This window comes from Chamaea fasciata, unplaced genomic scaffold, assembly GCF_029207755.1.
Source record: "Chamaea fasciata isolate MVZ Bird 193981 ecotype frontalis unplaced genomic scaffold, bChaFas1.0.hap1 SCAF_2, whole genome shotgun sequence".
NCBI lineage: Eukaryota > Metazoa > Chordata > Aves > Passeriformes > Sylviidae > Chamaea > Chamaea fasciata.
The window spans coordinates 26303254-26318834 of NW_027094087.1; the positions used below are offsets into that span (position 1 = coordinate 26303254).

Here is a 15581-nt window from a genome sequence, read left to right on the forward strand (position 1 = left end):
GTGTAAACCTACGCCAAGCAGAGAGAGTTTACCTTCAGACCAGCACCGACCACCAGGCAAGGGCACGATATTACTGCTGTGTGCCCTTCGGGGAGGTAGAGTCCTGTGCTCCTCCAGGCTGTCTTACCTAAAACATTAGAGAACACAGTCCTGAACAGTCAAGCACTTCTTTGTCCAGACCATTTCAGATCCTGGAGATTTCAAGTTGCAACAGAAGAATAATCTTCCATCCTTTCCTTTCCCCTTGCTCTACACTCACAGAACCATCTTGCATTTATTTACCTAACTTGTCAGAAATAGAGTTTCAAAGAGATGAACAAAATCATCACACCTTTAGCAAGCAAGCCCATTCAGATTTACACTTCTGGAAACGCCAAGCATAAATGTGCTTAGTAGTATCTTCTAAAAATAAGAAGAAAAAAAAAAAAAGAAAATAAGCCAAAACTCCAACACCTCCTACACTCAGACCCTCTTATCCTAAAGACCTCATAAGAGGTGCCAGCTGTGGTGGGATTACACGACTGAAGTTGTAATGGCCATAAAACATTCCCCAAGCAACAGACTGAGAGTGGCAATGCATTTTTCCTTAGTGACTGGTCCAGTACAAACTGGAGCCCACAGGAATTGTCATTTCTAGCTGACTGAAGTGATGAGAAAGCCTCAAAAGACCATTCTGTGCTAGATGTACCTGTAAGCAGGATACCACTACAATTCTACATGTTTCTAGACAGTCTGCCCATGGAAAGGCAAGTCTCCTCAGCATAAACCTCTCTAAACACTTGCAATTTACAGAATTTACAGTGCAAAATTGATCTATCTTTACTGTACTGATCAGGCAGATTCTACTCCCTAGTTCTGACATAAAAGTTTACTTAGGCATATTTCAATCCAAACACCACAAGTCATAAAAAGAGCTGAATTGTCATTAAGCACCCAACTTACAACCTTTCCTGTCATCCAAGAAAGCAGAACCAGTTTTGTCAAGCAAAACCTAATCCAAGGAAAAATGCAAATTAGAATATATCACTGTGTGTTACCAGTTCATCTCAGTTTTACTAAGTTTGCATCAAAAGCAGTTTTGAAATGGTGCTCAGGGTTTGCTATAGTTTTTTTTTCCTTCTTCGTTTGTGTGAAATGACACAAATTCTGAGTATTTTCTGCTTTTGTCCTGACTCATTAGTGTTAAAACCAGTGAGAAGTTATTCTACAACTTTTCCTTATGCACAGCCACTGCACTCAGACATTGCCATTCCAGAATAGCCTCCTTTATCTCATTAGAACAATTTGGATGCAACTCCTCTAAATCATATTCTAATACCAAAACAAATCTGTCTGGGGGATAAAAGTTACTAGTGGAATTTAACCCAGAGTTTAAACATATCAGTTGTGAGCAGGAATCTCAGCAAGCTGGTATAGATACAAGGCCTAAGCTTAGACAAATAATTTATGGTGTATTTACCCAATACTTTGGCTTCAGTGGTGGTGTCAGCCCGAGTAGTCCCCACCGTATTTCCAGCCTCTTGTTTTCACCCCCAAAACCAGATCTTACCTCCATTGTGCTGATACACTAAGCTTTGGGACTGTGCTATAACTCAGGCTGAAATGACCCACATCACAAATAAGTCTTTTATTTCTAACTCCCACCTCTTTGTAGGATGATTCTATAGATGGCTGTATCAGCACAACTATGGAACAGCAACCTGCAGTGTAGAATCCAGCTTCTCAGAGAAGCTTTCTTGCCAAAGCCATTTGCCATGCAAGTGCCCTGTGGTACCACTTAGGGGTTCTTCTCCTGCCAGTGCCTGTGCACCAACAGGGAGGAAGCAGGATTTCCATGGGGTGTTCCAGGTACTGAGATCAGGGCTGGCCACAAAAGGAGCCTGTCTGCCACTACACTGAGCTCAGTCTCCTCTCAAGCCCATGGTGAAATTGCACATCCGTGCCCATGTTCAGGCACACACAGGCCCAGGCACACTGAGGGTGGGCACCCCACCGATCCCAGCAACAGGATGCCTTGAGAGGAAGAGAGATAACTCCTCACCTGGGTTTGTGCCATCGATTTCCACAGTGACAGGGGGGGCACAGACCCCAGCAGCAGATTTCTGCACCAGGGCAGCGCCGTCTGTCATGGTGAGGGACAGCTCGGTGGCCATGCAGAGCAGCACGGCCTCTTTGGAGTTGCTCTTGATCGGGCACTGCCCGCTGACTTGCGGGATCCCAGTCCTCTTGAGCACTTTGGTCAGGATGCGGTGGAGCGAGGCATATGCCGGGCAGTTGTGGGCTGGGATGTGCAGGAAGGCAGCACAGTCCTGTTTCAGAGGGTGCAGCCAGCCCTTCAGGGGCTCCGTGAGCTCCTGAGGCTCCCGCAGCTGCGTGCTGAAGAGCAGGAGTGCCCTGCGGAAGTGGTAGTGCTCCCCTGGCCCCACGGGCGGGTACTTGGCTGCCTTGCCAATCTGCCCCAGGATGCTCAGCCCAAAGCGGTTCAGGATCCTGTTGCCAGGATATTCTGCCACAGCGGCTTTGCCACAGTTCTGGGAAGCCCAGTACCAGGCCTGGCCCCCCATCAGCAGGCCACCTCCCTCTGCCACGAAAGCGTGGATCCTCTCGGCTTCTCTGTTGCCGTAAGACGTGCAGCAGTACACACTGATGTCACCTGCCAGCTCTGACACCTGGAACTTCACCTGTGCCTGAGCCAGGAGGCCACACAGCTTCTCCAGTCTGGGTTCCACCCCCACCAGCCCCTTCCTCCCGGCATCCAGCCAGGAGACGGCATTGAGCAGGAATCTAGCCAGCTTTGGGGAGAAGAGTTGACTTTCATGGGAGGCCACCAGCACACGGCCGCGGCCATAGCGTGCGGCCGCCAAGAGGCAGCGCTGGGAGCTGTCCAGGCACAGCGGGAAGGAGAGGGCTCCGTGCACCAGCAGGGTGGAGGGTGAGCCCCCCGTCACCAGATCCAGCTCCGACACACCGCGCAGGAGAAACTCGGCGTCAAGGCTCAGGTTGGCCTGGTGCCTGCAGCAGAACCAAGAGAGGTCCAGGTTAGCCCCCAGCCCAGAATCCCAGGCACAAAATGACTGCTGTCATAGCTGAAATATAGGGAGTTCTTCTCTTGATTTCACTGAATATTCTGAGTTGGAAGGATTGCTGAGCCCAGCTCTTGAGTGAGTGATCCATACCCACCTCCTTGACACTATTAGTAGCACCATGTTCTAACCAACTGAGCTATTCTCAGTGGCCATCCTTGCCTCTTCTTTCTCCTTCATCTCAGGACATCATGCTGCCAGTTCTTTCATTTAAAAAAAGCCCAAATCCATCAATGACTCATTTTTCTCCTTTTAAAGCGTCAATTGTTATAGCCAAGGAAATCTGTAGAAATCTCAGCTCTCATTTAGAAAATGGAAGGAATAGGTCAAAAAGAAGCTTCTAGACGTCTTTCTTTGAAGAGCCACCTGAAAATCTAAACATTTTGCAGAAACTCAAAAATCAGACCCTTCATATTTTTTTAAACTGCAGATTTAAACGGATTAAAATGTGGGAACTGGCATATCTGCTTTAAGAGAAACTATCTCTATGTGCCCCACCCTAGCCTTTATGAACTAAGTAAGCCTGAAAGATTCCTGTGCCCTTTTCCCAAGCTCTGCCACTGCTGAGAACTGAAGAAAGGAGTGCCAGGACAGATGGGCTACACGGACAGGCAGACACACAGCTAGACAAACAGTAAGTGACTGGAAGTTGAATTAGAGCCTTAACAAGTACACCTCATGTTACCTCACATCATTAGTCCCCGCAATAAAAAGAGAATAGGCTGTGCAAGGGTCTCTTATCTCTGCTATTTCCATATAACTCCTATATGTCACTGTAGAGAAAGACATGCTGAATTACTCTTGTTTGCTTTGTGTACACTTTCCCCGCGTTCTGCCAAACAGGTTTTCTCCAACACCCGTGAAGGATCTGTTGTTATGTGGCCATTGCTGCCAACTCAGTGAGAATAAATGATGCTGCCCTTCATCGTGCCTGTAGGACAGGAATTGAATCTACAGCTCTTCTTTGGTTATTGCTTTACTGAGACCCTTTGTCACACAGAGCATGTGCCCAGGCATATGGCACAGCCCCTGTCCCAGACTGAAGCCTGATTCTTCACACACAAATCTGGCAAGAAGACCCAGATGTACAGAGCTGTTGTGTTACACAGAAATTGGAGATGTAAATTTCTCTGTGGCTCTGGATTCAAACAAAATCCCCACAAAAAATAACCTAAACAAGGTGTAATTCACCCTTAGTCGCCATTTGAAGTCTTGTTAATTGTGATGTAATTTTTTTCTTCTGAATTCCCCACCCTTCTCTGTGGCTCTGGATTCAAAAAAAATCCCCACAAAAAATAACCTAAACAAGGTGTAATTCACCCTTAGTCACCATTTGAAGTCTTGTTAATTGTGATGTAATTTTTTTCTTCTGAATTCCCCACCCCTCTCCCTCTTCTGTGCCATGTGCATGAAGCAGTGGGAACATGCCTGTGCAGTGCAGGTGAAGCAACCAGCAAATTTTAATTAAGCAACCTGATTTGTTATCTGTGCCCTAAGCATTTCACTGAATTAAACAGTAGAGCTCTCTACTACCTTTACCCGAAAACAACAAAAAATATCAAATTCCATTAATTGTTTGAAAATATTAGAAATTTAGCATTCTATATCCACAAGGAAAAGGCTGTGAAGGAAAGGCTTGCAGGGAGTTTTACTGTAATTGCTGTGGCTGTCACTACAGTGAAATGAATCTGCCACACAGAGGAAGTGCAGCAGCACTAATGCTCCTCAGAGAACCTGCTGTGCCTTATGTAACTTAGCAGAAAATGGCAGGAGAAAGGGCCTGGCATAGCCACTGGCAAGGGGAGGAAGACAGCAGGGCAACATCCAGGACTCCAATGCCTGGTCAGTTGTGCAATATGAATCATAACAGCCCTGAGTTTTACACCTGATAATTCAGAACCCAAAGAGCCAGGCTGGAATCCCAAACAAACCAGGAGTACTGAGATTTCTTGCCCACAGCCTGTGTCAGAAGCCGAGAAGGGAGGAGGCACCCAGGCTCAGCTCTTGCCAGCTCCACGGGCTTACCTGCAGAAGCAAATTCCTGCAAGCGACAGGCTAAACAGGTTTAGCAGCTGTCAGCCAGAGCCTGGCCCAGAGAGCTGGCCTGCTGCTTCATCTCCAACCTGGTTTACAGCTGTGGGAAAGTTGCCCTGAATGTAGAGATGTGTGGGGAGAGGGAGAGGAGTACCTCCTCCTGTCCTTGTTTTGCTGCATTTCACTCAGGTACACTTGATCAGGCAGGCTGCTCTAAAAGATGGCTCCTCTCATTTCCTTCCCTTAGAATGGATTCCCTGGGCCTGGTCCTGCTGCCCTGGAAGCAGTCAAAACCAGCATTCTTTCCAATTGCAAAGAATGGGAAGGTCCCCTTTAAACTGGAAGGCAACAATTCCATCCTGGTTATTAAAGAACCAACATTCACCATCACCCTCACCTCCCTCCTCCCAAATCTTCTACAACCAACTCACCCACATAACCTGATGGGTGGTTTAAAGGAAGGGCAATTCAGATACTCACGGGACAACTAATGGGATCTTGGGAATCTTCTTGGCAACTTTGAAGACACCTTTTTCCACGGCGTTCCCTGTGAAGTACACGCCAGCCACGCTGGTCACCTGGTTCCCAGGGAATTCGAACAGCACCTTCTCCTTGCCGTGTTGACTCGCCCAGTGCCAGGCTTGGCCTCCCACAAGCAGCCCTCCACCCCCTTTGACAAAGTCCACGATGCCTTTGGCCTGGGAGCTGTCATAGGCGTCCATACAGAACACCCCCATGGATGGGCCGGGCTCTGCCCCCACCTGCACTCGGGTGCCAGCCCTGAGCAGCACCTGGGACAGGCAATCCAACCGAGGATGAACCCCAACCAGGGCCTCGGGGCTAGGCTTGAGCCACTCCACGGCATTTCTGAGGAACTGGGAGAACTTGGGGCTCTTTAGGATTCCTTCATGGGAAACAACCACCATGCGGCCCTTCTCATACTGTGAAACAGCAATCAGGACCTGCTTCTTAGAGCTCAGGAGCACAGGGTAGGCGTCCTCTCCAATGAGGAGCAGCTCACAGGGAACAAAACCTCCAGTGAAGTCCCATGGCCCGACACCAGCCACTAACAGCTCGTAGGTGGCACAGGGTTTCATCTCCAGGACACTCTTGTCTGGTGGAGAGAAGAACAACATCCATTACAGTAAAGTTAAGCAATAAGGAACAGCTGTAACAACCCCATAGAGCAATTAATTTTTTTTTTTTGTTGTCTAGTAGGAACTCCATACAAAGAGGAGTCAGATTTGTGAATACAACTTTTTCAGGAATTTGGTTTCTTTGTTGTTTTGTCTGTTTGCTTGTTTAGCTTTGTTTTCACACTATTTACACATTTAAATAGAAGTGACAAGTATACCATGGTTACGGAGACAAAGTGACTGTTTCAACAAATTCTGCCATGCACCACAGAGGAAAATAGGGAAATAAAGGTATTCGCTTTCCCGTTAACAATTTATTTGAAGAGGGAGAGTGCCAGAGGCTCCAAGAAGTCTACTAGGAACCTGTATGGTAGAGGTGGTTTACACAGGAACAGCCAGAAAATGAAAATACTGTATCAACACAATGCACAAATATGCAGTTCATATTTTAGCTCCTAATTGAATATGTACAGAGCTACATGCTGTTGCTGCAACATGGCATTCCAAAGTTGTACTTTTGTACCTCCATTTAGGCACTATAAGCCTGTGCGTAGTATTAGGAGGTGCAGTGAGAGGAAGGAGAGTCAGCAAAAATGATGGAGATGACCAGTTTCCCTGCAATCACTGTCAGTTTAAAGCACACAGTACCCAGGAGAGCATGTCTGGGCACAGGAGATTCACACCCTAGTTCCCTGATCCAAACTCTTTTACCACCTCAGTAAAATAATTTCCCTTTCCCATAGCTCTGTTTTGTCTGTTTTTCCACCTGTGAAGTAAGGAGAGTGTACTGACCTCGACTGCCAAGCCCTTTGGGGTCTGTGAGTGCCATGTGCTCTGTTAAGGCTCCCTCGGTGAGAAAGTTTGGCTCAGCTTTTCCTCAAAGTTGTCTTCTGCTGAGCTGGGGCAGCTGTGGCTGTGCAAACAGGAAGGCTTTGAGGTATAAGAGTATGACCCAGTCCCACCCAGTTTGTGTCATTCAGGATTCAGAAGAGTGACTTTGAGCACAACCCCTACGGCAAGGGAAGGAGCTGCTCTGAAGGGGTATGGATCCTTCCCAGGCAGCATCCCGTGCCAACACCAGGCTTCACACACACTTTATAACTGGCTGCCCTGAAAGCAAGCCCGTGGCATCCAAAGACAGGAAAATGGCAAGTCCTGGAGAAGCTGCATCCTTGATCCGGATTTGTCACAAGCCCTAGGGTGCTTAGAAACAGCAACCTGATTGAGAATGATGACAGTATTGCTTATCCTCTCTGGTCATGCCTGGAAGCTCTGCTTTTCACCAAAATTATCATGGGACTTCACTATTGTTTTGCATGTGATTCATGAGTCAAAGCTGCTGATTAACATAGGATAAAAACTACGCTGCCCAGTAACCTAGTGCTTGATTGCTGGCTTAGTCTGAATCCCAGCTTTGTGTCCCTGGGTTTGAAGAAGCCTTACAAGTACAGGCAAATATGAGGTCAAAATGTTTTAGGGTGTTTTACTACAAATCATGCAGCAAAGTAGTAACACAGCCTTGGAAAATACTGAAGATTTTTTTGCTGGTTTCTGTGGATTTGATACTAATGTATCTATACTAACACACTGTCCGTGGTGCATGGGAGAGGAAAAGCAGGTGGATAGTTTCAGCAACTGGTATTAAATGATAGAATCAGAGAACTACTGAATGGTTTGGGTTGGAAGGGACTTTAAAGAACATATAGTTTCAAACCTTTTGCCATGGGCAGGGACACCTTCCACTAGACCAGGACACTCAAAGCCCCATTCAACCTGTCCTTGAACTCTTCCAGGGATAAGGCATCCATAGCTTCCCTGAGCAACCTGTGACAGTGTCTTACCATCCTCAGTAGAGAATTTCTTCCTAACATCTAGTCTAAACCTGCCCTCTTTCAAGCCATTCTCCTTTGTCATGTCACTACATGCCCTCGCAAAAAGTCCCTCTCCAGCTCTCTTGTAGCCCCCTTTAGGTACTGGAAGGGGCTCTAAGGTGCCCCTGGAGTGTTCTCCTGGCTGAACAACCCCAGCTCTCTCAGCCTGTCTTCATAGGAGAGGCAGTCCAGCCCTCTGATCATCTCGGTGGCCCCCTCTGGACTTGTTCCAAGAGGTCTGTGTTTTCCTTCTACTAGGAACACCAGAGCTGGATGCATCACCCCAGGTAGGGTCCCACAAGAGCAGAGGGGCACAATCCCCTCCCTTGCCTTGATGTTCATGCTGCTTTGGATGCAGCCCAGGGCACGGTTGGTTTTATAGGCTGTGAATGTACACTGCCAGGTCATGTTAAACTTCTGGTCAAACCAACCACCCTCAAGCCCTCCTTGGCAGGGCTGGTCTCAGTTAATTCTCCACCCAGCCTGTATTTGTGCTTGGGATTGTCCCTCAGTTATTCTACATGGGAACAAACCACAGGACTAGGTTTGATGTAACATCAGCAAACTTCTTAGCCCCCACCTCTCTTCTTATCACAGGATCTGAAAGCTAACATCCTACACTCTCAACCTAGGAACACTCCTGCTCCCTGGCATTTATCCAGAACAAGGTGAGGCTGTTTGGAAAAAGATTTTAACTCTCTTGACTGAAAGCAATTGTGACCATGTAACAGAATTCCCAATTCCTATGTAATCACTATTTTTCCATTTCAATTGTATTAAGCACTTCAGAGTGGAGAGAAGTGCACACATATGACCCTGAGCAGACACAACTACAGATGATCTCCTCTTTCTAGAGAGAGAAGGGAGAAAACTCAGCAGGAACAGAGAACATACATACCTAACAAGAACTGAAGAATTGAAGGAGGCTGCAGAAGACTGAGCTGGCAGTCTCTCACAGCAGTTAGGAGGAAACAACCACTAGACCTGGGCCCACACAGAAGGAAGAGGAAGATCTTGGCTGCTTGGCTGCTAGCTGCCTCCCGTCTTAATGTGGAAGTAAAAATTCTCCATGACAGTGTCTCACGACAAAGATTCTGAATTCCTTATCTTCCCTCCCATCCCTTCCACCTCTCACCTCCAGAGAGTTCCTACTCCCTGCAGAGCTGAGAATACTGTGAGAGTAGGTATTGGAGCAAACATTTAAAAACCATGCCAGATGACTAAAGAAATACTATCTTGGTCTTTCTTCTGTCTCTGGAAAAGGGACAAAAATTGTGATTGGGTTTCATTAAATGCAGACTTAAGATTCCATCATCTGCTGTCCAAAAGTCATCACACACAGGCAAAAGGGATATGATTCAAAGGAAGAAATACCCCTTGCTCCACTCAGGAAGAATATCTCTGAGACAGAGGACCTGGGCGAGCTCTGAGTATGAATATGAGAATAGATTTTGTGTGTTAAGTGGTCATTTTTGGGTGAGTCTTTAAGGTCCCTACAAAACATGGGAGGACCTCCATGAGCAAAAATTATGGGATTGTGCAGTATCTGTGAAGTATAGGACAAAAGAGGCAAGAAAGGCACTGAGATGTCTCACCTGTTAAGAACAGAGGCAGCCTAAGTGAATGAGATACACCATTTCTAGGGTTTTGGCTGTTTCTCCTCATTAGGGTGGGCCCATGGGTTTTCCAGTCTTTTCCCACTTTCAGATTTGAAGTCCAGCTGTCTGCACAGTAACTAAGAATGAAGAATGCTGCAAAATCTGTAAGCAGTAAGGAATTGGTGGACTCTTGCTTCTTCCCATGTTTATCAACAAATTGAGCAAGGAGAGGAATGCTGATGTATGTCATTTGCTGAAGAGACAAAAATACTTACTTTCATTATCTATTTAGCAGCAAGAAGGTTTTAAACTGAAAGAGGATAGATTTGGATTTCATAGATTTGGCTATAAGAAAGAAATTTTTTATGGTAACAGTATTGAGACACTGTAATGGTCCTAACATCCAACCTGACCTTCCTCTGAAAAAGCCAGGGAAAAGGGATGGAGAAGTGGGAGGAAGCCAAGCAAGAAAGCTTGCATGGGAAACACAAAATTAGGAAAAAAATACATTAAGAAAACCTTTCTAGAGTTACATAATAAAAGAAAAAACCCCAAGTTAAACATGTCTCAGGGAAATAGAGCCAAAGGAAAAGTAGATTAGGCTGCAAATTAATGAGAACTCTAAAATTAGATCAAGATAACAGTTACCAAAGGAAGCTACTGCAGGTATTATTTATTTTTAACAATCACAGTCCTAAGAGTTATTAGGCAACAGACTGAAAATTGATAAAGACAAAAAAAAAAAAGTGTTTTTTTTTACTAAAAATGTAGCAGAATCAATCACACAATTACCATTACTGTGTAATTACCGTTACTGGCATTATTTTCATGTGGCACTTCACAGCAATAGATTATAAAACATTACAATTTCCAAGCCTATTAAAATGTTACAGTGGTTTAAGGAAAAAACAACATGAATTGCCCATCCTTTCTGGTGGTGTTACCATGCACACGTTTGGGTACTCTCATTGGCTAACAGGATACAAAGAAAAAAGAAAATCTGAATGCCTAAACATACATTTGTCCAGTAATATTAATTGCTTTCAAGGCAAGGAAAAAACAAAATGAAAGCAACTGATGAAACATGATCAGGTATTTTTAAATTAATTTTGCATTTGGAAAGGTAAATAACATCTTAATTATAATTCATTTTACTAAATCTCTATGAGTTGAAAGTTAGCTAATGAGGTATAATTGATAAAGACAGGGATACACTGAATCAGAAGAGATGTCTACACAAACAAGTGCTGTTTAGTCTTTTTGAAAATATGTACCTGGGATCTAAAAAGGACAGCATGTATCACAAAAATTAAATCACCAAATAATAGAAATCAGCGTACAGAAGCACAGAAGAAATCATAACCTTAGTCGAGAACAATTTTTAAAAAATGAGACCTTGCCGAATTGTAAATCCTACGGCCCATAATTTTAGAAAAGCGTTGACATCTGTTGGCAAACAGGGAGCTGAGCAGCCCAGAAATCCCCAGGAAATGCAGACACAGAGCCCTTTTCCAGTCAGGCGCTGGAAGGGTTGGGTCTCATTTGCATGCCTGCTGTGTAACAGCTCAGATCACTCCCCTGTAAATGTTGCTCGGTTTTAAAGCAGGGGATGAGTGAACACCGCTGCTTTCATTTAAAAAGGAGCAGAAAAGAGCTCTGATGGCCTTTGTGTGTGGGCCATGCCAATCTACTGCAGTCCGCAGCGTTGTGGTCATGAATATGGAAAAACAACAGCTTCGTCCCTCCCAAACTGAAAGGCTGGCACGGAACTTGATTTGCTGTACCCTGTCGGGGGGCAAGGGAAAGGAGGGATACCGGGACGGCTCAGTGAAGCTGAGACTGAAGAACAGGTAGGGCATAACTCAGGTGATGGGCAGCTTAATAATCTATCACTGACATGTCACACAAAATACGAGCGTAGGGTCAGATTGATGAAGGTTTGTGCCCTACTGTGGATTTCAAAGGCAGCACTCCTTATTGCAACAAAAGAATGTGTAATTCTATAAACAGCATTTCTTTCTCTTTATCACTGTTTTATTTTATAATGCAGCAAACAGAAATAATTAAAACTGTCCCTGATCTATTAAGTCACATTCTTTTCCAGCTCAGTATACGTGTGACACACCAACAGAGAAGCATCTGGGGTTTCCTTGGGATTTTAACAGTAATCAAGCAATCTCTCAGAAGAAATGTATGCCAAGTAAAAACAAAACAAAACAAAACAAAACAAAACAAAACAAAACAAAACAAAACAAAACAAAACAAAACAAAACAAAACAAAACAAAAACAACCAAAAAAACCCTAACCAGTTTACTTTACCCTCTGTTAAGTTCAACCTATGTTTTAAAGCCTTACTTCAAACAAATTATTGCTGTTGCCCATAGTGTATGAGCTATCTTTTTGTATAGATTTCCCCAGGAAGGTCTTCACCACACTCAAGCCACGCTGGGTTGGAGTTTGTGTTCCCTGGCCTCTGGCATCAGGGTGTCCTTGCTGATGTCTGGCTGTCTGTCCACCTGTCAGCTGGTGGCCAGTGCCAGTGATCACAGAATGTGTGGCTTCTGCCTTTATTCCTTACACCGTGTGCTCAGCCCTTTCAAGCCAATCAAGCATGAACCCAGTGCTCTTGATGAGTGTGGTTGCAGTTCCTGTTCCAATCACAAATGAATAGTCAGGGTCATTCCTTTTTTGGTTACTCTGTTTGCTGTTATCTCAAAATGTCATCTTTGAGCTTGCACAGACATGCATTCCTCCCTTCTTTTCCCAGTTCCTGGGAGTCTGCGGTGCCAGCACGATGAGCACAGCTGGGCGGGCGGACTTCCAGGCCACAGCATGTCATGGTGGGGCTTTGGTCAATCCACACAGCGCGGGGACTCCAGCCATGGCATATCTGGGAAGACCACCCTTTGACAGCACCCCAAAGGTCCTCCCTTCCTGATGGGCTTTAGGCCACCTTGAGTCCCACCCTTGCCTGTGTAGGACCTGTTAATAAAGCTGTGTTTGAGCTGTGTTACCCTACGCCATATTTTTCATTTTAAGTCCAAGCCTTGTTATCATTAGCAAGTCTTTACATAAACCTCTTCCTAAATCTGGCATGTTGCTGACCAGCTTTAAGGTTGGCTTCATGTCCTGGGAGGCTGTTCCAGACTCTTGTGGGAATTTGTTGTTTTTTCAGGACATTTTACTGCTCGGAATGTTCTCTGCTGCCTTAGGCAATCATCTCACTTGTCTTTCGCTTTGCCTGAAACTATTGCCAAAGTTTTTCATTTTCTCTTCATCGAAGAGTACCCATCAAGTTCTGAAATCTTTCCTTTGTGTCTGCAATGTACCTTCTGAGAACAGGCCTGACATGAGGCACCTTTACAATGCTGTGGTACTACAAGTAGGCCTTAGAAAAGGCTTAAAGAGGAGACTTCCCTGCCTTCCCTCCATCCATACCCTACCGAAAGCATGATGGCACTGACATCACCCCAGACACTGTTGTTTTGCTGCTGTCTCTGTCCCCTTTTCCATAAAGCCCTGCACATACAGCCCTTCAGGGAGCCCCTCAAACAGTATCTAAACAGTCTTTGAAAAGTTACTAAGGAACATAACTTGAAGTACTTGGTTTAAATTACTTATGTAAGGGCTTGCACTGCTATGTTGAAAACTAAGGGATGGCTGGAAATATGAGCTGTAGAACATCTGTAAATGATCTCCACTAAAAGATCTTTCCTTTCTACTACTTATCACTTTATTAGACTTGGTTCTAGCGTGTTTGGCAGTTGTAGATAATTTGGCATCAATTACACATACTGCAATTTTAAAATGCTGGATTATGAAGAAGAAAACATGTGGCTGAAAAAGTACCAGTCCCAAACAGAAACTTCACTGCAAACATAAGACAGAATGACCTGCAAAGATTTATTTTTAAACCAACATATAGTTGGTTTATTATTAGAAAATTTAGATGAAAAAAAGATGTCAGATGAATTGAGAGCGTAGGAGAACTTGTGTGCTAATGCTGACTGGAGATTGTAAATTTAGCACCCTACAGACTCATTACATGAAGAATTATCTCCTGTGTTTTTGCTGTGCCTCCCCCAACAAGACCTGCTAGACCTGCTGGGCCAGAACCAACTTAGATGCTTCTCTCCATGTTCCTCAGTGTATCAAGATCTAGAATCTATGCACAGAACCAGCTTTGTGCTTCCTACAGATCTAATCTGCAATCAAATAACTCATATCCATGTTAAATTGAAAATCGAGAGCAGCTAGAAGCTTCTAGACCAAATGCACTTAGAAACCACAATCCTTCTCTGCCTTCTCCCTTCTTACTCAGTTTGAAAGGAAACTAAAGTGTACATTTGCGTGGGGTTGAAAAGCATGTTCTTTCTTAGGGGAAACCAGTAGATCTCACAGTTTACACCCAGCTGCCAGAGTAACTACAGATTCTTTTAGTCTCTTTTGCTACTCTTTTCCTTTCGCACCGGCAGAGCCCACCTCAGGCTGCTGGAGTCGTTGTGCATCAGGCACAGACGCAGCTTTAAGCCGGCACAGAGCAGCTCCGGTCAGGTCAGTTGCAGCCCGCACCCTCACAGAGCAAGCTCGCACTCCAGGGATCCGCATTGGATGTGCCGCGAGACGGCAATGCGGCTTGGAAAGGCGGCTCCGGGACACTGCGCGCCCCACTGCGAGCCTCCTCTCCCCTTCAGTCACCGCTTTTGTTACCGAAGGCTCAAGCATCGCGCTGGACGGCAAGCAGCAAGCGCGGCGGGCGCACCAGGAGCGGGCGGCTCCGCGCCGTTGCCCCGGCCCGGCGCTGGGCGGGGGCGGCCCCGGCGCTGCTCGGGAGCGGCGGGCGGAGCTGCGGCGGCCCCGCGCCCAGCACCCACCGGGAAAACCCACGGAGCGGGCGGGAAGGAAAGTTCAAGAACAGCCGGGAAAGGGGCCGCCCTATGCGAGGAGTGGGCAAAGCTGCGTGGCCGGGGGGCGGGTGTTCAAGGCTTGCAGCGGAAGGTTGAGCCCATTTAACACTTTCGCTTTCCTTATTTATGGCGAAGGTGATGCATACGGTTCTAGCCTGATTTTACATAAATGGATTTTGCAAATGATTTGGCCAAATGTACTGCACCATCCGTGAGGCGTGTACAGATGCTGAGTAGCCCAGAATTAGACTGGTCTGCTAATTCCTGCATATTTGTACTAATGTTCTTCATATTAAGAGGGAGCACCGATTTCTATTTATGCATCCCCAAATACTCCAGCAGCAGATTGACGCACAAGTCGGTGCTACTTTATCTGGATGGATACAGACGGGCAAGCCACAGAGCTTACATTCTGTGCCCTAAGCACGTCTTTACTTTTCCTGGTCCTGGGTAACAAATGGTTTTCAAGCACACAGTTCCTAATGGGACCTCAACCAAGGGATGCCCGAGCTCCCGGGCCGCCTGCTTGCTGTCGGCACGGTGCTTCTGTGCCCATTTGTACTACCTTTCCAGGGACCACCCAGTACCGCCCGGTGGGCAAAAAAGAATAGAAGCCATACATCTGCACAGGGTTGCTAGAACAGAGGGCTCAGACGGGTTGCTTTTATTATAAATGCAGCTTTCAGTAAAGCGTCCCCAGGGCAGGACCCAGCAGCTCCTCCTCGCTGTCGGGCCGGGCTCCCCTGCATCACCAGCGAGAGGTGGGCGCACCTGCCCTGCAAGCTCGGAGCTGTAAAAGCGCGCCCTGCCTCCTGTCATAAATAAGCTCTTCTTCTTCCTCCTCCTCCTGTTCTCCTTCGCCCCCACTGCCCCGGAGTGTAACGCGGAGAGGCGGCTGCCTTACCGCCGCCGTGCTCTCCGTCCCCGGGGGCGACGCACACTTTCACCCCG

At 46.2% G+C, this 15581-nt stretch overlaps 1 protein-coding gene across 1 annotated transcript in view; it reads right to left on the reverse strand.

The window, feature by feature from the left end:
* The window catches only part of TCAF2 (TRPM8 channel associated factor 2), a 15116-nt gene extending 7996 nt beyond the window's left edge, over positions 1-7120 (reverse strand). Inside the window, exons 1-4 of the mRNA XM_066177368.1 lie at positions 7046-7120; positions 5598-6231; positions 2042-3012; positions 33-127 (exon numbers count right to left, since the gene is read on the reverse strand). Coding sequence (XP_066033465.1) covers positions 33-127; positions 2042-3012; positions 5598-6231; positions 7046-7082 — 1737 coding nt within the window. The 5' untranslated portion in view covers positions 7083-7120. The remainder of the gene's footprint in view (positions 1-32; positions 128-2041; positions 3013-5597; positions 6232-7045) is intronic.
* Positions 7121-15581: the final 8461 nt, after the last annotated feature.